Raw genomic sequence first — 27,044 nt, forward strand, 5'->3', positions numbered from 1 at the left:
TCTAAAATATGTTCTTGTCTGAGAGCATACACAGCAAGATCTTCAAACCAGTGTTAGGAGTAACTTGTTATAGAGCATTGTAATTTTGTTACTGTTATTACTTGGTAACATGAAAAGGGCTTCATCTCAGGTACAACAACATGTGGATGCTCACACACACATTGTGGGAACTTTCTATTAACTTCTGTTTTTTTCTTTTACGGAGTGACTATTTGTGCTATGTGTAAAATACACCTGCCACACACACACACACACACACAGAGAACAAAGATCAAACTTATTCTGAGTGACCCGAATGTACGGAAGTATACCTTTTCCACTGTGGGAAAGTTTACGCTTAGATGCAGGTGCCTCACCTTAGACAAACCACTGCATCTTTCTGTTATAGAAACAAAGAATTTTCCCACAGCTCTAAGTTACAAATGTGGCCTCATCGAGCCTTGCTCACAGTTTATTCTGTAGCAGCACCATGGTGAAACGCTTTCCGGTTCAGGAGACCCCGCAGCCATCTACTGGCTATTATTGTCATGACATGACTTCAAGTCATGTTATTTATATTCTGTTCACCAGATGGCAGCAGTCTCCCTTCAATATATGTCACATTCTCATATTTTCTTAATGTTTCAACTTCTAGAAGTGTGGGTTTTTACTGTACTAAAGTTTCATAAATTTGCTTATTTGCATATGTAAATTAGTAGTAAAATTGAGGAATTTATATATGAATAAGATAAAAATAGCATAAAATCCCAAAAGAAGTGCATAATTCTATTGTTATTAGTTCAGGGAAGAAGAAATTGTATCAAATAAAAAATAACCGGGAGGACCAAAGGTTGGGCTCATTTATGAATCCCATAAACTTACCACAAGACGGTCTTTTGTTACCACCTGCTATCTCAAATCTTTAATGTCACAGAAATAAATGAAAATGTACAAATCTGTCTGCTCTTACGGGTTTGGAATGCCACAAACACAAGCGGAGTGATACAAACAGTAAAGTGTTCCAGTGCTGATGGTGTGAGCTATCAACACTCTTGGAACACCTCTTGTCCAATCAGATTCAAGGACCAGAACAAAGTGTTGTGTAATTAATAATAAACACATTAAATTGATTATTGTATTGTGATTTAATAACCATGTAGCAGAGACTGAAGCTCTATCAGTATGTTCATCTTTCATCATATTTTCTGGAGCAATTTATCACACTGAATCTTGTTGAACCAAAAGGTTGGTATAGAAGATTAGTTTTAACTTTAATTAAGTAAAATAATGTGTTCATATAATAACATATCTCAACATCATAATTAAAATGTATCCATGACAATGATTTCCTATGATAAGTTACAGTACAGCTTTAAATAAAAAGCAGACACAAACACATGGATCCATATGGTGTAAAATAATTTATGCCACAATTTAACGTGCACAAGCATTCTCAACAATTACTTTCATGAGGAACAAATTGAGTGCACCTCATATATTTATTTATTTTATTTTATTTTTTTTGCTTTTTTGGATTTAATTTTAAAATATGTTTTTATTTATAATAGAGTATTTGATTCCCATTTATATGAAGATTTTTGAATTATACACAACAAAAGCTATTGTGCCTAGAAATGCATTCTGCACTCCAATTCTGGTAATCATTTCAAAGAAAAACATGCCTGGGCAAAGGTCACCTCCACAGTGTATTTTTTTTTTTTTTTTTACTGTATTTGATTCATTTTCGGATTACCCACAATATTAAGCACATATTAAACTTCTAACTGTCCCACCCCAGGCATTAAATACCTTTTTTTATTTAGCATTTTTGTCTGGGATGGACAATATTTATATTTTTTTCTCAGTTGTCTGAATATGAGTATACTTAAAAAAAAAAAAAAAAAAAAAAAAAGAAAAATAAACTAAAACCTTATGTGTCCCTCAAGACATAGTAAATGCTGCAGCAAGCATTCAATTAATAGCAAATTGTCTTTGGATTTTATTTGCCCAAATTTGTCTCATGTGACAGGCTTGAAACATGCAATACTGACATTTTTCACAAAGTGCTCTTGTGCTGTAGTTGGCAGGATTATGGTCCTTCTGAATTTTCATTCAGAACTACATTTTTCATTTATTGCCAATAACACTGCAACATCTTCAATCAAATAGGTGCTGCTTTGATTGTAGTCTGAGTGGCTGTAGTACTGCCATATTTTTAAGTACAAAGCTTTAAATACAATTTCTGATCATTTTTCCTTTCTCGCAGGACAAAATCAAAATTATGTTTGGTTTGTTCAGACTATAAAATTCAATAATAATTTACATAATAGTTCAATAGTTTTCATTTATTACGGGTTCTCACTTTTATGGTGAATTATACCATCTTTTTCTAACATCTTTTTCTGTCATATAAAGTAATTTGATTTGTAATGAAAATTAATTTTAGGTTTCTCACTCTTTGTGGATGATTGTAACTTACATTAAAGGAGAGACACCATTTCCTGAATTTAGTGCATCATGTATGTTAGATGACACCACAGTAGGACACTACAGTTCAGAGACAATGCGATACATTCAAATAGGAAAAGAGCTGGTTTATTATTGCTGAGGACCAGGCTGAAACTGAGTTTGACACCACTTACCTAGGTAAAATGGAAAGTCATGGCCTATTTTGTTTGTATGTATAAGTGTGTAAGGTGTAAAGGTTGCATACCAAAAGCATTATTTTATTTTTTTAATTTAAAGCTAACCATTAACAACTGTAAAAGCTAACCATTAACAACTGTAAAGCTCCGTGAACACACACTTTCGGTAACTCACACAGGAGTTGATCTTATCATCAGTATACAGTTACATTAAAGGTCAGCAATATGAACAAAATTCTTCAGCTTCTTCTGCTTTCACTTCCAGTAGTTGCTATAAATGGTAAGTTTTCAAGCAAAATCTTTAAAAATCAATGCTACAAACTTTAATTAAATTTGCTTGCACTTAGAATCTGCATTCTGGGCATTGGGCACTTGTGAAAAATGTTGTAAGTGAGGATGTCTTCAACAATAATGTCATAGTTTTCTTTTAGCAATTAACATACACAAAGTCCAGTAAACATAAAAAAAAGCTAAATCAATATTTGGTGTGACCACCAATGCCTTCATACAGCACCAATTCTCCTAGGAACACCATGACAGTTTTTCTTGGTTGCAAGCAGATAGGATACTCCATGCTTCTTGGTGAATTCGCCACAGTTCTTCTATCTGTTTAGGCTGTCTGAATCAATTCTGTAATCCCAGACTGACTCGATGTTCAGTGGGGGCCTCTGTGGGGGCCATGACATCTATTGTAGGGCTCCCAGTTCTTTTGTTTGGTTCTATTCTATTTGCAAAAGGAATGTTTGGGAGTCTAAAATGTATATTTCCTATTGACACACTAGAGCTGAATATATAAATAACCATCTTCAGACAAATTTTTTTTTTTTCTTTTTCTGAAACATATTAAACATAGTACTATATATATATATATATATATATATATATATATATATATATATATATATATATATATATATGTTAGTACTTTTAAGCATGGGAAGTAGCCTGTGTAAAGATGACAAATGAATTCAATCAGTTTTCAAAATAAAATTATTGCCTGAATCGTCTGTTTTTATGTATGCATATGTTTTGTCACTCAAAGACTTTGACTAAATAAAGACTACATTTTATGAAACACCAATACATAGGCCCTGTATAACCTTCAAATTGCCTTGTGGCATAGCAACTGCTGATTCTATGAAGAATAATATAACTTTTGGAGCAATCAAAACTCAATAAGACAATTCAGCCAGAGGATTTAAAATAAGAGTCCCACCATAAAACTTACTGTAGTTGTTTACATAAGTTGCAGTGCTATCAAGTCAATAATTGAAAGTGTTGAATCCTTGAGTTGTGGTTGTGTGTTTTCTTTATCCGTCTCTCCATTTGACTTTCTCACAATGTTACTCGCTGGTTATTCCCACTGTCATTTTCATTTATTCGCTGAGGCCACCATCCCAACACCGTCAATCAGACCATGTTTAATAAATTGTACATACACTCACTGAGCACTTTATTAGGAACACTATGGTCTTAATAAAGTACCTGATGTAGTCTTCTGCTGTTGTAGCCCATCCGCCTCAAGGTTTGACATGTTGTGCATTCTGAGATGCTATTTTGCTCACTACAATTGTACAGAATGGTTATCTGAGGTCAGCCTGAACCATTCTGGCCATTCTCCATTGACCTCTCTCATCAACAAGGAGTTTCTGTCCGCAGAACTGCCGCTCACTGGATGTTTTTTGTTTTTGGCACCATTCTGAGTAAACTCTAGAGACTGTTGTGCATGAAAATCCCAGGAGATCAGCAGTTACAGAAACACTCAAACCAGCCCATCTGGCACCAACAATCATGCCACGGTCTAAATCACTGAGATAAAGTTTTTTTCCACATTCTGATGGTTGATGTGAACATTAACTAAAGCTCCTGACCCATATCTGAATGATTTTATGCATTGCACTGCTGCCACACAATTGGCTGATTAGATAATCGCATTAATAAGTGTACAAGTGTTCCTAATAAAGTGCTCAATGAGTGAATATATAAATGAAAAATGTATAAATGTAAATATACACACTTTGAGAACCACTGTTTTAAAACATCTAGGGTCGTAACAACAGGAATTAATAAGTAGAATTTTTCTGGTCAAGGATTAATATTTAATGGATCATCATTTTCAAGGTTTGAACCTGCAAACTTTTAATTATCTTTAGCCTTGAGTCTACATTAATCTTAGTGTGTCTTCACTGCCTGCTGTAACATACCACTACACCACCTGTCCTGGTGGTAAAGAAAAAACAAAATGAAACATTATTTTTGTTGTTTCAAATTACCTGTTATTTTTTTCAGGTTCTCATTCTTTGTGGGTGCTTGCAACTTACATCAAAGGACAAACGCCATTTCCTGAATTCAGTTATGTAGCGATGTTGGATGATGTCAGAGTTATGTATTATAATGGTGACACAAAGACTCTCATTCCAAGAGGAAATACAACCACTGAAGATAATGTGTTTGATTCCAATCTTCTCATCACCATAAGTGACAATATACAAGCATCTTTTTTGACCAAATGGGCAGTAGCAACTAACAACTTAAATAAAACTGAAGGTTAGTATTGTGCAAGATTGCAGTCATTGCATTTAAACACTTAGCAGCAGCAGCAGAAGTATAGAATTTGTTTTGTAATTGTAAAATACTGGAAAAAACATTAATGTGATTGTGTTTTTCAGTAAATACATACAGAGAATATTTTCAATCAGCATTTTACCTTAGGTAATTTACTTTGTGTTAAAGGTGCTCTTGCCTTTCAAAGACTGGTTTTGTGTGAGCTGAGGGACAGCGGTGAACCGGGACAAATGATCACACGGGATGCTTTCCAAGGCTCTACCACAGATGAGTTGCGATATCTTGACAAGAAGTTTACATACCAGGGCACCTTAAATGTCACGGCACAAGTGCTGAAAATCCATCTTGACCTCTCCATGTGGCGTCATGAAAATTTATACCAACCATTCTGCATTAAAACTCTCAAAGGTTACCTTAAAAATAGGAGAAATCAAGTAAATAGAAAAGGTAAGATAACTGACCCAACCAAAATAATCAGAAAACAATTAACTCAGGGAACTTACAAGCTACAAGTATTTACAAAGCTACTACAAATTTGATTGGACTCAGTGCATAACAAGAGCTAAAAAAAAAACAAGAATTTGGTTCGTTCTGAATAGAAACTGTATTTTTCATTCCGGTACCGCCGTTCTGCTGCCTCCTTTCCAATTGGTAACCGGTTAGAACTAAGAAACAAAAAACAAACTGTTGTCCCAGAAACGAACATCCTCTACATTTTTTTTTAAGCCTAAATGTTTCCCTCATCAAGGTATGCATTAAATGTGCACTAGGCGTACATCTGTCCACTATATTTTTTTTTCAACAGTGAAACCCAGAGTCAGACTCATCCAGAAAGCAAACACAGATTCTGGAGGGTCTTGGGTGAGTTGTCTGGCAACAGGATTTTACCCTCGCCACATCAACCTGACCCTGTTCAGAAATGGACAGCCTGTATCTGATCATGAGATCACTGGAGGAGATCTGCTGCCCAATGGTGACGGGACGTACCAGATGAGGAAGAGTCTGGAGATCAGTGCAGAGGAACAGAGAGAGAAACACAAATACACCTGCTCTGCTACACACCTCAGTCTGGACAACAAACTGGACATCAGTTTGGGTAATTAATTCCAAGACTAAAACAGAGAAAACATCATGCTAAATCTTTGATGAAATCAATCTACTATATGTGACCTTAGTTCATGGTTCACATTTCAGAGTATGATCATGGGAAACCATTCAAATCAGTGATTCCTTCAGTCGTAACGGTTGTGGCACTGGTGTTGGTCTTTGGGACTCTGGCTGCTGTATGGAGAAAGCGACATAAATGTAAGACAAGAACTGAAAGAAATTGCTCTAATGAGTTTAGCTGCTTAAAACATATCCAAATGATACACTGTAAAAAGTGAAATTGTATTTTACCTAGCTTGAGCCACAGATACTATGAAATGTGAATTACTTTCCATCTACAGAAAAACACATGTTAGACCAACAATATTCCCCCAAATGTTGTCTTTTATGTGTTTCTTCAAAAGGTCTATTGTGTGTCTACGTAAACAATTGTGCGTACCGCCTTACCTAGCAAGACATACCTCTCTTCAGAGGCAAAGATTGCAGTTAACTTTAACATAAAGTACTTGAAATGGTGACAAAATTAAAGTTCTCATATTGCAAATTGATCGTTGGCTGAACAAGAAATTAGTAGTTCTCTCAACAAGATTTTTTGCATTTAGTGAACAAATTCACATTGACTAAACAAAGCAATGTTACTGAGGACAATTATTAAGACATTTGTTGAGAGAACTCAAAAATCTTACTGCATCATGTTGCCTTGATTTTCTAAGTTTGCTCAGCAATTCTCTCTTTTTATGAAATAGTACTTGTTTACTTTTAATAATTCTTATGTGTTTTCATTCTTTGATCTTGTAGCTTCTGCTAAAAGTGAATACTCCTCTACGTCTAGTGAGTATTATCTTTTAATATATATATATATATATATATATATAAAAATAAAAATCTGTATTGCTACTTCCATGTCACAGACTAAGGAGTGAAATATCAAGCTTTATTTTTTAAAGTAACATTCACATGAGTTATAATATTTTATGTTATTTACACTACTGTATAAAGACTATGACTTACAGGAATTTTAGTTGATGTTTTTGCACATTCTGTTCATTCATTAAACATTCATTTCAATTTCAGCATCTGAAGAATGTGTGGACACAGCATCCTAAACTCAAGTTTGCTACACTGCCACCTTTAGATTCATACTGATAGCTCCATCAGCCCCCAACTATGACTGGCTCATGCTCCATTTAAGTAATGTTAAAAGAGGGAACTGTTTATTAATTGCATGTCTTTATTCTCCATGATCTTATATCTATATTCTCCATATTTTTTAATATGTTCAGAATAAGCAACAAGTATATGCTTTTTCATAAGAAAATAAACTTTCTTAAGATCAAAGAGGACAGTAGCCTATTATTATTGATGTCAGACTGATACACAGGGGATAACTTGTACCATAACACTACAAAATAAATTATATCACACTGCCATTATCCAAATACCCTACCCCTTACTGCACAACACAGCATGAGTTTAGGTTGAAATAGATTCTTTATAGCTGTCCTGGTGATTGTAGTGCACAGTGAAAGCTGAGTTTTGATTGGTGCTCTATTCTGATCTTTATCTTGCTTAAGAATATGACTGTTGTGATCCAACATTATTAATTGAATGATACATGTTTTGTGAAAATTATTTTGTTATTCACATTCTTCTTATGACTTTGAATAAAAAAGAACAAACTCTTGTAATAATATATATATAAATTTAAAAAAAAATGCAGTTGCTACACAGATTACAGACAGGTTGAAGCAATGCTGAAATTTTTACAACATGGTGTCAAGACGCAGCCCAGAACAAACCTGATTTTCTAGTCAGATTTTTTTAACACCATATTAAAAGTATTCACCATAGACACCCGACAAAATGGACAGACTTCTGCTCCTGTTTTGTGAGGCTTGTACCAAAAATAAAGGGGTTCTCCACCCAAGAGATGATTCTACCTCATCAATTTAGGTAGAATCATGCTGCCACTAAAGTGTTTTTTAAAAGGATATATAAAAATAAGATAACAGGGGCACTAGGAGGGCATTTTCCACTATAGAGGCATCCAGTGAAGGCACGTTGTCTCGCATGTAGGACCACGTAGAGGCCAACTAATTTTCTAGCATGCAGGGCAGCCTACATGGCACTGCATCACATTATCTCCATTGGAAGGGCACCACTAGGACACTAAATCACATTTCCTCACACATAGGAACATCCATGAGGGCACTGCATCACAATTTTTCCACTGGAAGGGCACCCAGAGGGCACTTCATCATGTTTGTTTTGCACATAGGGGCACCTTGGAGGTCACTTTACAACATTTCCTCACACATAGGGACACCCTAGAAGACACTGTATCACAATTTTTCCATTGGAAGGGCGCCCATTAGGGCACTGCATCACGTTTTCTGGCACATTGGGGCACCCTAGAGGGCACTTTATCACGTTTTCTTGCACTCTGGGCCACTGTAGAGGGCACTTTATCATGCTTTATCTACCATAAGGGTATCCCAACAGGGATTTGTTGTTGTTGTTTCAAATTTCCTGTTATTATTTTTATTTATTTTTTTACAGGTACTCATTCTTTGGTTGCTTGCAACTTACATCAAAGGACATATGCAATTTCCTGAATTTAGTTATATATTGATGTCGGATGATGACAGAGTTATGTATAAAACGCTGACACAATGACATAAACTACATGCATCTATATATCTATAGTGTGTGTGTGTGTGTTTGTGTGTAAAGTGTAGAGGTTTCCTACAAAAAGCATTCGTGTTTTAAATGAGAAGCTTACTGTAACGAGGTTCTTAAGATGGACAAGGAGGAGGCGGGAACCAGCGGAACAGTCAAAGTAAAACTATAATAACAAACCGAACTCAAACATAAACTGCAAAACAAACAAAGACGTGCGCGTGCGCACACACAGCTTCGTGCGTCTCTCGAACTCGCGTCCTTGTCACACTTCCCATTAACAGCGGTAACTTCCCACACAGGATTATAACTTATCATCAGTATACTCTTACATTAAAGGTCAGCATTATGCACATGATTATTCAGCTTCTTCTGCTTTCAATTCCAACCGTTACCACACATGGTAAGATTTTATGTGATATCTTTAAAACATATTGTTGCAAACTTTTAACTATATTTGCTTGCACTAAAATCTGCTTAGAAAACATAAAAATAAAAAATAATTTTTTTTTTCAAAAACCTGCTTTTTAAAATTTTTTACATTTAATTTTTTATTTTTTTATTTTTTTTTTACCAAATATAGTACTGTAGTGTAGACAAATATGAAGAGTGATGAAAGTGTCAGAAGAAATAGACAAATGAAATGGAAGATGCATGCCAGAAGTATCTGCTAACAACAGAACAGTAACGCACAAACAAACACAGAAAACGTAATGAATATTAAACTAAATTATTCGTCTAAGTAAACTTAATAATAGCTTATGTATTTATTGTTTTAATATTAGTCAGTACATTTAAGCATGTGATGCATGTAAAGTTTTAATATATGAAAGAACAGGACAAAATAATTCAATCAATTTTTAAACATATAAACAGTTCAAACATTGCCAGAATCATCTGTTTTATGTATGCATATGATTTCTCACTGAAACACTTTGACTAAATAAAGATTATATTTGATAAAAAACCAATACATAGGCCCTATATAACCTTCAGATTACTTGTGGCATAGCAACTGCTGACTCTGAAGAATAATACAACTTTCGGAGCAATCAAAACTCAATAGGAAAATTCACTCTGAGAATTTTGTGTTTGTTTATTTAATTATTTTTTAAGTATTTCTGAAGAGTCCCACCATCAATCCCACTGTAGTTATTAAGCTAAATTGCAGTGCTATCAAGGCAATAATTGAAAGTGTTTAATCATTAAGTTGTTCTTTTTCTTTCCCCGTCTCTGCAGTTTTTTACTTTCACTTTCTCACAAAGTTACTTGGTGCTGCCAACAATTTTCATTAATCCCCTGAGGTCCCCATCGCAACACCGCCAATCAGACCAGATAAGATTAATAAAATGTTCTCAACACTTTGAAAACACTGTTTTAAAACATCTGGGGTCGTAAAAGCAGGGATTTAATTACAGTACTGTAAGCTTTTGGATCAATCACTAAATGTTTAATGGATCATCATATTCAAGGTTTGAATTCTGCAACCCTTTTACCTTTTTTTTTTTTTTTTTTTTTTTTTAGCCAGGACTCAGGTTACAACAATCCTTTTTTTATATTATTATTATTTTTATTTTTTTATTTATTGAACAACAATATTATACAACAATTTCAGGATCAGTAATGACAAATACAAAAAGATAAAAACACATGTATCAAGTCAAATCAAAACACAGGAGAATAACCAAAAAATTATACAAAAGGTACAATTAGGCTATACAATAAGGGAAACAGACATAACTCAAACACATACATATACAGTACATATACAAAGAAAAACACCTATACTAGGGGTTTCTTTAAATAACTCTCCAAAATATTTTAGAAATCTTCCATTATACAGTTTTTGAGGTAAAATAAAAATTGTTATTGTTTATTAGATTTTTATCTGGAGCTTTAAATAATGGCAGATTTTTCTATATTTCATATTTTTGCATTTATGTTTATAAATCATTTAGTATATTTCTTGTACTTTTAACAATAAGCACAATAACATATTGTATAATATACACATTTGTATTCTAGTGTATTTTTGTATACAGTACATTTTTATTTGTATAATAATGTATTTTTGCAATAGGTGTGGTAGTAAAACTTTACTCATTTGATTGAAACAATGACATATTATCATGTTCTGAATATTATAAAAATTCTACAGTGTCATGGGTCTATTAATTAATGAGGCCCAATCAACTAGTCTTGTCAAAGTTAAAAAATACTACCAAAATCAACAGGATCCCAGAAGGAAGTCTAATTACAGCAGAAGGGTCAGAGTACAAAATTGTGTCTTTTAAACATAGCACTACAGCACACATCGCACTTAAAGTCTTTTCATGATCTTTTCATGATCCACTTTTTACTTCTAGCAGTTACATCAAGGGGTAGGCTTTAAATGTACCAGGACATGAAAATTTTTTTGTGAAATGCTAACAGTAATTTAGGTCAACCTAAAAATTTGCAGCACAGATAACATTATCATCTTGCTCATACCATGCTTGTTGCTTCATTGCCATCAAATTGAGTGTAATAACACAGGACATTTTCATCATTTGAATCATCATTTCATCCTATAGACATACACTTAATATTGCAGCACAGATGGTGATAAATAACCATACAAAAAAAGCAACTGATTTGACACATTTCTCAAACAAAGATCAATGTTCTCAAAACAATTAACAGCCAAACACTTAATAATTTTCCTAAAGTAACTGTATATTTTTCATTCTTTTATACAATTACAAATGACATGAATCATTTTCTTGAAACAACATACACACACATTTATCCAGTCCAAGGTTTCAAAACATTTCACACAGACATTTAAAGTTAAGCCATATTCTGAAATGTTCATGTTATTAAATAACATCGCACTCACTGCATATCTGTAGGGTTAGTAATGTACATAGCACAGGAAGTGGATTTTACAAAATTGTTCGCTCAGCTAATATACAATTTAAACACTTATCAGAGCGAATCTATTTAAGTCCATTCCATTCATTCATTCTCTTAGCTGCCTTTCCATTGCATATATGAAATCTGCACTTAACCTCCCAAGCTCCACATTGATTGACAGCTTTGCCTTTAGTTCTTCATCTAAGTTACAGTCATGAAAAAACACAATATGTTTGAACTAATCACACACAAATTATTGTATTGTTTTTGTACATATTGAATATATCATTAAAACATTCACAGTGTAGGTTGAAAAAAGGATGTAAAAGCTAGAGTCAGGAGTTTGCAAACGTGGCATCCAATTAATGAAACGAGATTGGAGGTGTGGGTTAGAGCTACTTTGACTTATAAAAAGCACTCAAATGATTTAAGTTTGCTATTCACAAGAAGCATCTGCTGACGTAGACCATGCCTTGCAAAAAATGAGATCTCGGAAGACCAACGATCAAGAATTGTTTCTTTGCATAAAGCTGGAAATGGTTACAAAGTTATCTCGAAGAGCTTAGATATTCATCTGTCCACAGTTAGACAAACTGTCTATAAATGGAGACGATTTAGTACTGTGGCTACTCTCCCTAGAAGTGGCCGTCCAGCCAAAATGACTCAAAGGGCACACCACATAATGCTCTTTGACGTAAAAAAGAACCCTTTAGTGACAGCTAAAGACTTGAAGGAATCAGTGGAACTGGTTAAAATCTCTTTTCATGAGTCTACTATATGAAAAACATTAAACAGGCCGCTGCTTTCCAACAAAAACATTGCTGCACACCTGAAGTTTGCCAAAGACCATCTTGAGACTCCATAACGCTACTGGTAAAATGTTTTTGTATGGCGTAAAAAGGGCACCGCATATCAACATGAAAACATCATCCCAACAATGAAGTACAGTGGAGGGAGCATCATGATTTGGGTCTGCTTTGCTGCTTCGGGGCCTGGACCGCTTACCATCATTGAGGGAAAAATTAATTCCCAAGTTTATCAAGATATCCAACTGGATAATATCAGGGTGGTTGTGCTCCAGCTGAAGCTCAGTTGAAGATGGGTGATGGCACGAATGATAAAAAATCCATCTTGGCTTCTCCATGTGGCATCATAAAAATTGATACCACCTATTCTGCATAAAAACCCTCAAAGATTACCTTGAAAAGAGGAGAAATCAAGTAAATACAAAAGGTATAGTTGTCCTAGAAATCCCTTCCATTTGTTTCAGCCGAAATGTTTCCTCTTTTTAAGGTATGCATTAGATGTGCACTAGATCTGTCTATGACATTTCTTCAACAGTGAAAGCTAAAGTTAGACTCATTCAGAAAGCAAACACATATTCCAGAGGATCTCAGGTAACTTTTCTGGCAACATGATTTTACCCTTGTCACATTAACCTGGCCCTGTTGAGAGATGGCCTGTATCTGATCATGGCATCTGGTCAGGCATTAAAATCCTTTTTATTTGCCAAAAAATGTTATATGACAAGAGTTGAGACATGTAATATTGGCATTTGGTGTGGTTGGCAGGATTATGGTCTCTTCTGAATTTTCATTCAGGACTATGTTTTCATTCATTGCCAGTAATACTACAAAATATTGAATAACTTTCTGCTTTGCCTGTCACCCAAGTGGCTGTTATATTGCCACATTTGAGAGTACAAAGCTGTAAATAATTTGAATCATTTTTTCACCCAAGACAAAAAAAAAAATCACAATTCTGTTTGGTTTGTTCAGGTCATTAAGTTAAATAAAATGTCAATAATAGTTCCATAATTTTCTTTTATTACAGGTTTTCACTTTTATGGTGAATGATACCATCAGTCGGTGTGTGTGTTTTCTTTTTTCCTCCTTTTGTAACACCTATGGTTGATTATTGATGTGGCCAGGGCTGAAATTGAGTTTGACACCCCTGACTTACTGTAGTCGAAAGGCCATGACTTTAAAACACGAATGCTTTTTGTAGCACACACAATACAGTGCATCCGGAACATATTCACAGCGCTTCACTTTTCCACATTTTGTTATGTTACAGCCTTATTCCAAAATGGATTAAATTTATTATTTTTCTCAATTCTACAAACAATACCCCATAATGACAACGTGAAAGAAGTTTGAAATCTTTGCAAGTTTATTAAAAATAAAAATCACATGTACATGTGTATTCACAGCCTTTGCTCAATACTTTGTAGCACATTTGGCACCAGTTACAGCCTCAAGTCTTTTGGAGTATGATGCTACAAGCTTGGCACACCTATTTTTGGGCAGTTTCTCCCATTCTTTTCAGGTCCTCTCAAGCTCCATCAGGTTGGATGGGAGCGTCGGTGCACAGCCATTTTCAGATCTGTCCAGAGATGTTCAATCGGGTTCAAGTCTGGGCTCTGGCTGGGCCACTCAAGGACATTCACAGAGTTGTTCCGGAGCCACTCCTTTGTTATCTTGGCTGTGTGCTTAGGGTCGTTGTCCTGTTGGAAGATGAACCTTCGCCCCAGTCTGAGGTCCAGAGTGCTCTGGAGCAGGTTTTCATCAAGGATGTCTCTGTACATTGCTGCATTCATCTTTCCCTCGAACCTGACTAGTCTCCTAGTTCCTGCCGCTGAAAAACATCCCCACAGCATGATGCTGCCACCACCATGCTTCACTGTAGGGACGGTATTGGCCAGGTGATGAGCGGTGCCTGGTTTCCTCCAGACATGACACTTGCCATTCAGGCCAAAGAGTTCAGTCTTTGTTTCTCATGGTCTGAGAGTCCTCCAGGCAGGCTGTCATGTGCCTTTTACTGAGGAGTGGCTTCCATCTGGCCACTCTACCATACAGGCCTGATTGGTGGAGTGCTGCAGAGATGGTTGTTCTTCTGGAAGGTTCTCCTCTCTCCACAGAGAAACGCTGGAGCTCTGTCAGAGTGACCATCGGGTTCTTGGTCACCTCCCTGACTAAGGCCCTTCTCCCCCGATCGCTCAGTTTGGCCAGGCGGCCAGCTCTAGGAAGAGTCCTGGTGGTTCCAAACTTCTTCCATTTACAGATGATGGAGGCCACTGTGCTCATTGGGACCTTCAATGCTGCAGAAATATTTCTGTACCCTTCCCCAGATCTGTGCCTCGATACAATCCTGTCTCGGAGGTCTACAGACAATTCCTTGGACTTCATGGCTTGGTTTGTGCTCTGACATGCACTGTTAACTGTGGGACCTTATATAGACAGGTGTGTGCCTTTCCAGATCATGTCCAATCAACTGAATTTATCACAGGTGGACTCCAATCAAGTTGTAGAAACATCTCAAGGATGATCAGTGGAAACAGGATGCACCTGAGCTCAATTTTGAATGTCATGGCAAAGGCTGTGAATACTTATGTACATATGATTTTTTTCGTTTTTTATTTTTAATAAATTTGCAAAGATTTCAAACAAACTTCTTTCACATTGTCAATATGGGGTATTGTTTGTAGAATTTTGAGGAAAATAATGAATTTAATCCATTTTGGAATAAGGCTGTAACATAACAAAATGTGGAAAAAGTGAAGTGCTGTGAATACTTTCTGGATGCACTGTATCATAAAAACCCACCGTAAAGACCTTTTTCCATGTGTTATCATAAAATGTCTCTAAATTTCTAGTTGTCCCTGCTCTTCCTCTTCCAATGCCATTCCTCCCTCTTCTTCTTTTTTGTTGAAATTGAAGTCACTGTAGATCTGCTCACATTAGGCCGAACATTCCGTGTGTCTTAGAGAGACAATAATTCATTACATGATCAATTAGAGGGACTCGCAGATCATTTGAGCCTTCTTTACTCTAATCTTCCACCCTGATGACTGAAGATAATCACCTGGCTCTGTACTGTCAAGGACATGCTTTTGCAATGCATAGGAAGCACAACACGGGCTACAAGTTGTGCCAAAAGGGAGCACCTGCCACTCATAGACATCTGCTTCTCTGTCTCATTCCAAATCCCTCCAGATGAATCGAAGGATAGGCTTGTCCTGTTCCACAAGTCGGACTTGATGGAACATTCCTTTGATATCCCCACTTACTGCCACAGAATGCTCTCTGAATCTTAGCAAGACTCCCAGGAGGTATGGACTCAGTGTGAGACCAGGTAGTAATGACACATTTAAGTTCATTCCTTTAAACTGTAATGAGAAATTAGTCACCCGCACCAGAGAGGATCAGGAGGCCCTTGAACTTCTGAAAAAGGAACCATCAGGGTTGACATTAACTGTGTCCAAAGGTATGCCACCCCTCTGTGGCGCAAATCAGGTATGGCTTGCCTAATTGCCCCCAAAGAAGCAGTAATGCCAAACCTTAGGAGAACTGAGAAGCATCTCTCAAGAGATCCAAAGTGTTCAGCTGCTTACTCAGCAGAAATCATTAAACTAGTTGAAGCAAGATATGTCGCCAAGCTGAACCCAGACAAAGTGGTACAGAGCAGAGAAAGTTGGATCATTCTGCATCATATGGTCACCCATAATGATAAAAAACGACTGGTCTTCAATTGTTCCTTTCAGTAGGGAAGGGTGTCCGTTTCCCAAAACTTTGCGACATTTCTCATCAGCTCTGCCTGCTGAGATGACACTGAGGTGAAAAGTATCTGCGGAGGATAGAGGGGATTAAGCAGAATCTTAGCTGGGCCAACTCAGTCTGGTCTTGATTGCAGCTGGTCTGTCAGGGGGTCCAAGACGAACTGGTTCGATTGGGTTTATTAAATGAGGCTGGTAAGCACCTATCAGCAGGAGTGGATGAACCTTTTCAAAGGGCTGGAGAGGAAGACCCTTCAGGTGCTTTTAGTTAAGTTTAGTTATACTTTATTGTCCTTTTGCAAGGGAATGTGCCTTGGACTTGAAAGCCACAGTGATACACAACAATTACCAACACAATACTAAACAATGACAAATAATACAATCATAAAATTAATAGTAAAAAAAATAAAAAAACACTTGTTCATAAGTGCCTCTACAGGGTATGATCGTTGTGCCAAACCCAACTGCTCCAATTTTACACTACTTAATATTTATTTTTGATATATTGTGATCACTCATTAAACATAAATTTCATTTTCAGCATCTGAAGAACATGCAGATTCTACATAATCACAAGAAGCACGATGTAAAGCTACTTAGAGTGAAGAAGTGTCTTTAATTGACAAGAAGTAAATTCAGATGTAAATGAATGAACTCTGCTTACAGTAAAACAAAACCTTTAAATAATATTAAGAGTCTATATTCATTGCATTGTGATTTAATAATCCATCTAATACTGTAATTAAATTACAGGTTTGCATTTGTTTATTGTATACGTGCGATGTTATTGAATAATTTACTAAGTTTTAGCAATTTACTCAACAACATTAATAGCAATTTACTCAACAATTTAAATATTATTTACAGTAAATACATAAATTGGTAGACTGTAAGTTTTTTCCCCCAGATTCTGACACAAAGTGTTTAATTTTTCCACAGCAAGCTGCCTAAAGTATTTAAACAGTGACACTGTATTTCTTTTATTCAGTAGCCTTCAAAAAAAAATAAATAAATAAATAAAAAAAATATATATATATATATATATATATATATATATATATATATATATATATATATATATATATATATATATATAATAAAATAAAAATAATCATAAAAATAAATAAATAAATAAAAAAAAAAACACACTTTTGCAAATTGCACATTGCAACCAATAATGAGTCTTGAATATGTCACATTCACTTTCATCTTAAACATCCGTGCAACTGAGAAGCGCTAAGAAAAATATAGAGTTTTATCACTGGCTGCTGTCCACATTTTTGCTTATGGAAGCAAACATTGCTCACAAATTAGACCAATATGACAATATAGCACTGGATAAATGATTTGATAATATCCTTGGTCTGGCGTTGTCTATTTCCTGGAGCGTACCACCTAAGTCTTAATACACATCGCCATCTGGTGGTCTGGCTGATTAATGCTTACAGTAATAAGTGCAACAAAAATAAACAGTCTCAAATCTTGACAGCTCACACCACATTTGATTTAATAAGTTTATATATTTTGCTTTAACAAAGTACATGCTAAGATGCCACTTCGGTGTTAGACGAGCTAAACTGATAATTAATAGATAGAATAAAGAAGGTATAGGAAATAAAAATAAATAAAATAAAAATAAAATAAAATAAAAAAAACCCGGCACACGCTCTGGTACGACGACGCAGATTATCGACGGCTTGGTTGATTATAATGGGATCATTTGCGTGCCGATCTGTAGCACTGTAGATCGTGTGAAAGTCATGTAGGTCTGAGATACTGGTGACAAATCCAGTCAGATGTTATCTGATAATGTTCGAGGAAACAAAGTCGCGCAAAATTTGGATTACAAGACTGAGCGGATTCCAACTTGATGTGAACAAGATGACCAGATTATTAGTTTTTCTCAGTGTGCTTTCTGTTTTAACATCTGTTTCAACAGGTATGATTCCTTTGGATTTAATAAACAGGTGCAGTAGAATGTGCTATGACTATTTAGATTCTTATGCAAACATGTAAACAGGTTACAATGTATCGCCTCCTTTTGGGAACTCGTGATGTTTGACAACTGTGGGTAATAAGACGATTTCGAAGAGTTAATATTTCAATTCATGAAATGTATCAAACATCTCAAGCATAGAGCAGTCTTTTTATTATTATCAGCCTATTATTATTATTTTTTTAGAAACTTTCTGGTTGAGGAAATTGATGTTTGCCTTTTACCTCTATTAAATTAGCCATAGCCTATATGTTCATGAAAAAGATACAATAATTTTTTAATGGTTCTTAATATCATTTCTCCCAGGCGCTCACTCCTTTTGGGTGTTTATAACCTATATTAAAGGAAACACGCCATTCCCTGTATTTAGTGCCACACTGATGTTGGATGATACCACAGTGGGATACTTTGATTCTGAGACGGGGAATTACGTTCCAAGAGGAAACACAACAAATGAAGATGATGTGTTCAACCTAGGGGACACTACCACCATAAGGGATGATATATATGCTAATCTTGTGCTAAGATCAAGACATGGAAACCATACAGAAAGTAAGTTTTTTTTCTTCTTTTCTTCAGTTGAACATATACAGTATATCTCAACTATGATTCTCGACTATGATTATATGAATAGATTGCGTAATGCAGTTTTAACTCTGTGTGTTTTCATGTTTATGGATAAAAGATCACGAAAAATTATTTTATGTAAAATCAATGTTGCTTTTAAAAATACGAACACAAGGTTAAAAACAATCATTCTTAACTGAAAACTTGAAGGAATAGTTCACCCATAAGTGGAAATTCTCTCATTATTTACTCACCTTCATGCCATCCCAGATGTGTATGACTTTCTTTCTTCTGCAGAACAGAAACAAAGATTTGTAGAAGAATATCTCAGCTTTGTAGGTCCATACAATGCAAGTAACTTGTGTCCAAAACTTTGAAGCACCAAAAAACACATAAAGTCAGTATAAAAGTAATCCATATAACTCCATTTATCCAGTGGATAAATCTATGTCTTCAGAAGTGATATGATAAGTGTGGGGGAGAAACAGATCAATATTTAAGTCCTTTTTTTTTTTTTTACTATAAATTCTACTCCTTGCCCAGTAGGTGGCGATATGCACAAAGAATGCAAATCTCCAAAAACAAAACAAGAACTCTATGGAGAGTAGTGCACTTAGGAGGGTTGTTTGAAAGTGGAGATTTATATTAAAAAGCACTTCAATATTGATCTTCTTTTCACCCACACCTACTGTATCATATTGCTTCTGAAGATATGGACCAACAGAGCTGAGATATTTTTTTCTAAGAATCTTTGTTTGTGTACAGCAGAATGAAGAAAGTCATACACATCTTTAATGGCATGAGGGTGAGTGAATGATGAGAGAAGTTTTTATTTTTGGGAGAATTATTACTTTAAATGCGAAATATTTGTTCAGATACAGGCTCAAGTTTCAAAACTAGCTCTAGGTCTTGGGAATCATGTTATCAATGAGAGACTGGACTTTGGAGTTTGTTTTTAAAATCTTCATTCTCCACTTCTGTTCTAACAGACCTTGTAGTTTATCAGGTGGTGGGTCTTTGTGAACTATGGGACAATGACAAGCCTGGACTAATGATCACCAAGACTGCTTTTAGTGGTTTTACTATAGAAGAAGTGCAATATGTTGATGGCAAGTTTACATATAAGGACCAAAATCAGGATAAAAATCCATATCTGCAGATTATCTTGTGGTATCATGAGAATTTAGCCTTTCCAAACTGCATAAAAACTCTCAAGACATACCTTAAAAAAAGAGGAGCCCAAGTAAACAGGAAAGGTAAGTTTTCAAAATATTTTCTCCATTGTAATTTAATACAGAGATTACCCCCTTAGTCAAATACAATATACTCTAGGATAATATAATTTTATACTAAAAAAGTGGCTTTTTTTCCCTTTCCTGTCTTTGATAGTGAAACCCAGGGTGAGAATAATACAGAAAGCAAACACAGATTCTGGAGTGTCTCGGGTGAGTTGTCTGGCAACCGGATTTTACCCTCGTCACATCAACCTTACCCTTTTCAGAGATGGGCAGCCTGTATCTGATCATGAGATCACTGGAGGAGATCTGCTGCCCAATGGTGACGGGACGTACCAGATGAGGAAGAGTCTGGAGATCAGTGCAGAGGAACAGAGAGAGAAACACAAATACACCTGCTCTGCTACACACCTCAGTCTGGACAACAAACTGGACATTGATTTGGGTAATGAGTTCTTACATAAAAACAGAAAAAGTGATTTATTACAAATTCATTGCCCTTATTGCCTAATTTATTTGAGACTTTTTTGACATGGTTTTTATTCCAGAGTATGAAGGGAAACCAATAACATCAATTATTTCCTCTGTGCTGATGGTTCTGGTGTTTCTGTTGGTTTTGGGGACTGGAGCTGCTATAATCACATGGAAGAGAAGACGTACAGGTATGACAAAAACTGAAAGGAATGAAACAGGGGGCTCAATCAGGCTCCAAAGATCTACCTTCCAGAGGTTAGTTCTATATCCCTTATCAAACACTCAAAAACCCCTGCCTGTGGTTTTCAAGTGAACTCCAACAGTGGTCAGTATTTAGGTGGATAGCTTCAGCTGCCATTGATATGAATGGGAATGCTAACAGATAGCTCTAAAGTTTATTAGAACTCCTTGGAACCCCAAGATCTCGATAAGCTAGTTCAGGTGTTTTAAACCAGGGTTAGAGCTAAACTGTGTTGGACTGAATATCCTGAAACAGGACTGAACACCACTGGAATTAAAATGGTCGAACAAGCCTAGAACCTATAGTTGAAATCAGAAGTTTACATACACTTAGGTTGAAGTCATTAAAACAACTTTTTTAACCAATCCACAGATTTCATATTAGCAAACTATAGTTTTGGCAAGTTGTTTAGGACATCTACTTTGTGCATGACATGAGTAATTTTTCCAACAACTGTTTACAGACAAATTGTTTCACTTCTAATTGACTATATCACAATTCCAGTGGGTCAGAAGTTTACATACACTAAGTTAACTGTGCCTTAAAGCAGCTTGGAAAATTACAGAAAATGATGTCAAGCCTTTAGGCAATTGGCCAATTAGCTTCTGATAGTCTAATTGGAGTCAATTGGAAGTGTACCTGTGGAAGTATTTTAAGGCCTACCTTCAAACTCAGTGCCTCTTTGCTTGACATCAAAGGAAAATCAAAAGAAATCAACCAAGACCTCAGAAAACAATTGTGAACCTCCACAAGCCTGGTTCATCTTTGGGAGCAATTTCCAAACACCTGAAGGTACCACATTCATCTGTACAAACAATAGTACGCAAGTATAAACCATGGGACCACGCAGCCATCATACCACTCAGGAAGGAGATGAACATGGTTTGCTGTGAAAAGTGCACATCAATCCCAGAACAACAGCAAAGAACCTTGTGAAGATGCTGCAGGAAACAGATAGACACGTATCTATGTCCACAGTAAAACGAGTCCTGTATTGACACAACCTGAAAGGCTGCTTAGCTAGGAAGAAGCCACTGCTCCAAAACTGCCATAAAAAAGCCAGACTACAGTTTGCAAGTGCACATGGGGACAGAGATCTTACTTCTTGGAGAAATGTCCTCTGGTCTGATTAAACAAAAATTTTACTGTTTGGCCATAATGACTCATCGTTATGTTTGGAGGAAAAAGGGTGAGGCTTGCAAGCCGAAGAACACCATCTCAACCGTAAAGCATGGGGGTGGCAGCATTATGTTGTGGGGGTGCTTTGCTGCAGGAGGGACTGGTGCACTTCACAAAATAGATGGCATCATGAGGAAGGAAATTTATGTGGATATATTGAAGCAACATCTCAAGACATCAGCCAGGAAGTTAAAGCTCATTCACAAATGGGTCTTCCAAATGGACAATGACCCCAAGCATACCTCCAAAGTTGTGGCAAAATGGCTTAAGGACAACAAAGTCAAAGTATTGGAGTGGCCATCTTAAAGCCCTGACCTCAATCCGATAGAAAATTTGTGGGCAGAACTGAAAAAGCATGTGCGAGCAAGGAGGCCTACAAACCTGACTCAGTTACACCAGTTCTTTCTGGAGGAATGGGCCAAAATTCCAGCAACTTATTGTGAGAAGCTTGTGGAAGGCTTCCCAAAACGTTTGACCCAAGTTAAACTATTTAAAGGCAATGCTACCAAATACCAACAAAGTGTATGTAAACTTCTGACCCACTGCGAATGTGATGAAAGAAATAAAAGCTGAAATAATTAATTCTCTCTACTATTATTCTGACATTTCACATTCTTAAAATAAAGTAGTGATCCTAACTGACCTAAGACAGGGAATGTTTTCTTCAATTAAATGTCAGGAATTGTGAAAAACTGACTTTAAATATATTTGGCTAAGCTGTATGTAAACTTCTGACTTCAACTTGTATTTTATACTAAAGAGAAATCTGTTAGATATGTTTATTAAACATATGTATTTTTATTTAATTGGTTCCTATGTATAGTTCTGAAGCATATTTTTCTTTGATGTCATAGATGCGACTAAAAGTGATTATTCCTCCACTTCTAGTAAGTACATAATTTTTTTCATTTGTATATTTTTAACCTTTTCTGTTTTTTTATTGGTGTTTCAAAGTAACTGTCTAAGAACTGTCTCAGCCATATTGTTTAATGAAAACGTAATATAACGACTTACATTTGATATTTTACAACACTGGTTAAAAAACCATGAACTACATTTTAGTTTTTTTACATATTCTGATCACTCATTAGACAATTTCATTTTCAGCATCTGACGAACACGTGGAAACACCATCATAAATTTAATGTAAATTTAATCACATGATGCTACATGGATCAGCGGAGAAATAAGTTCTGTTAAACTGCCAATTTATGGGCTTTCAAATGAATGGTGGCTATATATATATATATATATATATATATATATATATATATATATATATATATATACACATATACACTATATGGCCAAAATTGTGTGGACACCATATGTGCTTGATGAACATTTGATTTCAAAACCTTAGGCATCAATTTCCCCCTTTGCTGTAATAACAGCTTCCACTCTTTTGGGAAGGCTTTCCACTATACTGTATGTAGTAACATGGCTGCAGGGATTTGCACTCATTCAGACACAAGGCTATCAGTGAGGTCAGGAACTAATGTTGGTCGATGGGGCCTGACTTACAGTTGTTGTTCCAGTTCACCCCAAAAGTGATCAGTGGGGTTCAGGTCTGGGCTTTGTGCAGGCCAGTCAATTTCTTCCACGCCAGACACAGTAAACCATCACTTTGTTCACAGGGGCATTGTCATGCTGGAACAGAAAAGGGCTATCCCCAAACAGTTGCCACAAATTTGGAAGCACACAAAGCCCAAGCCATTACATAAAGAAACATTAAGATTTTTCTTTATTGGATTTAATGGAGCAACCAAAATTCGTAAATTAGAAAGGGGTGTCCACAAACTTTTGGCCTTATAGTGTATATATAAAAGTAAAATCTTGTTTTTGGTATAGTTTTTTTTTATTTTTATTTTTTTTTAAGAGAATATCCATTGCATGTTTTTTAAAAGTGAATCTATCTTGTTATTCACTGGTTAAATGTAAATTATGTCAAACTTCTGTGTCAACTGTCATTGTGTTAACACTTTATTTTGTTGGTCCCCTTACAGATAATCAACTGACTATAAGTGACTTATCAACTGATTTGCTATAGCTAGTAAACAGTGTTTCAACAAACATTCAGTAGACTTTCAGTAGCCTCTATATAGATCTTTATTAATGATCTACTTACATTATTGATGAGAACATCAGTTCATTAAAATTGTTGGACAGAACAATGACTTTTGTACATTTATATTTCTTTCTCATACAGTCTATGTGCTGGTTGCAATGTGGTGCTGCTATTCCTGTGTGTTATTATCAGTATTGGTATTTACCATCTGCTGATAGTCTGTTTTAAAAAGGAGACATGTAGCAGTCAGTTAACCAAATTCCTTAGATGTTCACTTTATTTTGATGGTCCCTAGGTAACTATAGATGAACAGTTGATACTACCTTAAAGTAAAGTGACTCTGTACTGATAGGAAATTCATATGCAACAAACAGTCAGTAGAGCATTTCCAGAAAACCTTTGGGTAACTAAAGGTGAAATAAGATAACGAGCAGTTGAGCAAAGAAATGTAATAGGTCATTAATAAAGATCTATATACAGGCTACTGAAAGTCTCCTAAATGTTTGTTGAAACACTGTTTACTAGCTATAGCAAATCAGTTAATAAGTCACTTATAGTCAGTTGAATATCTGTAGGGGGACCATCAAAATAAAGTGTTACCTGTGTATGCTCCATGTACAATTAAGATGCAAAAAGTGCAGCATTGTAAACAGCCATGTAAGCCTACCCTGACAAATGTTGAATTTTCCAGGAAGTAAGACTTGCGAGACTTGTTTCATATCTCATTTCAAACTCTTTCATTCTTGTTCTCATACCTGACTTTCACTGATATGAATGTGACTTTATAAAGAACATGTGTGTCCTGTGTGTTCCATGTCCTTCCAACAACTGTTTTAACAGGTATAATTTTATTGGTTTGCATTGTATAACTTCACAAATTGAATGCAATGCACATTTACACAATTGTGTTACTTCAGATCAGTTTTGTTGTGTGAGCTCAACAAAAAGAATGATTTACATACTGAATGTTATTGAATGGACTAATTCTGAATCAGTGAAGGGCAAGTTGAAAAAGAAAAAAGTTTCTGTGAAGTGTGTTCATAGGTCTGAGTTTGGCAAAAGTATATATAGGTAATGCAAGACTTAAAGATTATTTAACCCAAACTTGATAATTATCTCATGGTTGACTCACCTTTAAGCCATCCCAGATGTGTATGCCTTTCCTTCTTCAGCAGAACCGAAATGAAGATTTTTATAAGCACATTTCAGCTCTGTATGTCCATACAATGAAAATGAATGGGTGCCGTGAGGCTGCTGGCTGTTTGATGGTCCAAAAGGCATATTTAGGCAGCATAAAAGTAATCCACACGACTCCAGTCGATCAATTCATGTCTTCATAAGCAAATGGATAGGTTTGTGTAAGAAACAAATCGATAATTAAAAAGTTTTTAACTTTAAATCGTTGCTTCTGTGCAGCGCTTTATTGCTGTGTGAAATGACCTAACTCTCGCGTGACGTTTGTTCCTCTGTTGTAAACAAAGTGCGTCTTCCGTCTTCTCACGTGAATGCGCCATCACGCTTACGTCACGCAACAGATCTTAATTTTGGTTCTGCTGAAGAAGAAAAGACATACATATCTGGGATGGCTTAAAGGTGAGTCAATCATGAGAGAATTATCATTTTTGTGCGAACTAATCCTTTAAGGGTTTATATTTTTAAACTTAGTCAGAAATGAGATTCAAACATTGTAAACATGGTAATTGTATTCTTAAGAAGAGTAAATAAGATTTACTAATGTTTACTTCTTACTTACTAAACAGTGAATTTGTAGTTCCTCTGTGATGGTTTGAACTAAATAAATTATAATATTGATTACTAGTAAGGCTTTTCTATACCCCTGACATTGCTTACAGATCCCACTCCTTGTAGGTGCTTACAAATTACATTAAAGGAGGGATACCTTTCCATGAAATTAGTAAAATGCTAATACTTGTCATTACATTTTTATATTTCTGTTTAGTTGGGAGGAGTTGTAACACAAGACATTTTAGCTTTAAGTGTAAGAAACTGAACCTCAGTCATTTGCCTAAATAAATATACTAAATAGTAGCTAGCAGAGGTGGATATTTTAACGTGCAGTTTCACAAAATTATTGATAGATAAAAATTGCCTCAAAGTCTTCTGGTTGGCTAAACAAAAAATCTGAATGCAGCCCACGATTACGTTTTAGTTTGCTAAAGGTTTGATACATTTAAGGTTTTAGGTTTATTAGATCTCTAATAAAAATGACTTTTAAAACAAAACAAATAAACCAAATAACCTAGTTTCAGAGCAACTATTACAATCAGTATTTATATTTTACAAAATAATGTTTCGCAGGGTAAATCCTGTGTATGAGTTTAAAAGATACTTCCTTAACTTTGATTGTAATAAGATACTGATTAGGTATAAGTAGGGTGACCAGATTCCTGCTTGTGGAAAATGGGACAGCCCCCTCCCAGCAAAAATTAAAATTGACGTATCCTTACCTAGGCGCAGATCAATGCGCAGTATAGGGTGCATCCGCATCTGTAACTTGTCACCTTGTACTTTTCACTTGCAGCAATTTTTCTCAGTGTGCGCTTGTTTTTCAAGAGTTTATCGTAAAATGCAGAGCAGTCCAGTCCAAAATTAAGACGTACGAAAAGCATTGCCTTCATGACTGTTACACTGAGTCGAGATTTATCCGGTGTCCATGCTGCGTTCATTAATGAGAACACACGCGCCACAAATGCAGATGTCCCAGGCAGGCATAAAACAAACTCCACGACCTTGGCTAAGACTCCAAAGTTGATGGTCTTGCTCTCCAGCTCATCAACGTTTGTCCATCTCTCAGACATGGGCGCCTTGTTCATGTTCCACTCTGTGATGCGACGAGTG

At 35.7% G+C, this 27,044-nt stretch overlaps 2 protein-coding genes across 4 annotated transcripts; both read left to right on the top strand.

Annotated features, from left to right (window-relative positions):
- Window positions 1–2,793: 2,793 nt before the first annotated feature.
- Window positions 2,794–7,634, top strand: LOC127435907 (major histocompatibility complex class I-related gene protein-like). The gene is made up of 7 exons (XM_051689708.1): window positions 2,794–2,904; window positions 4,914–5,171; window positions 5,358–5,636; window positions 5,995–6,285; window positions 6,384–6,494; window positions 7,095–7,127; window positions 7,371–7,634. The coding sequence occupies exons 1-7, from the start codon at window positions 2,850–2,852 to the stop codon at window positions 7,400–7,402; spliced, it is 1,059 nt and encodes a 352-aa protein (XP_051545668.1). The 5' UTR covers window positions 2,794–2,849; the 3' UTR covers window positions 7,403–7,634.
- A 1,493-nt stretch (window positions 7,635–9,127) lies between these two features.
- Window positions 9,128–24,661, top strand: LOC127435908 (major histocompatibility complex class I-related gene protein-like). Of its 3 annotated transcripts, none has more exons than XM_051689710.1 (7): window positions 9,128–9,378; window positions 18,728–18,973; window positions 19,978–20,244; window positions 20,378–20,668; window positions 20,772–20,885; window positions 22,972–23,004; window positions 23,225–24,661. In XM_051689710.1, the coding sequence occupies exons 1-7, from the start codon at window positions 9,324–9,326 to the stop codon at window positions 23,254–23,256; spliced, it is 1,038 nt and encodes a 345-aa protein (XP_051545670.1). In that variant the 5' UTR covers window positions 9,128–9,323; the 3' UTR covers window positions 23,257–24,661. The 3 variants fall into 3 exon arrangements, with proteins under 3 accessions (XP_051545670.1, XP_051545672.1, XP_051545671.1); XM_051689712.1 differs by lacking the exon at window positions 9,128–9,378 and adding an exon at window positions 18,278–18,364 and having other exon boundaries at window positions 18,792–18,973; XM_051689711.1 differs by lacking the exon at window positions 9,128–9,378 and adding an exon at window positions 18,318–18,364.
- The last annotated feature ends 2,383 nt before the right edge of the window (window positions 24,662–27,044 follow it).

This window comes from Myxocyprinus asiaticus, chromosome 46 (assembly GCF_019703515.2).
Source record: "Myxocyprinus asiaticus isolate MX2 ecotype Aquarium Trade chromosome 46, UBuf_Myxa_2, whole genome shotgun sequence".
Classification (NCBI taxonomy): Eukaryota; Metazoa; Chordata; class Actinopteri; order Cypriniformes; family Catostomidae; genus Myxocyprinus; species Myxocyprinus asiaticus.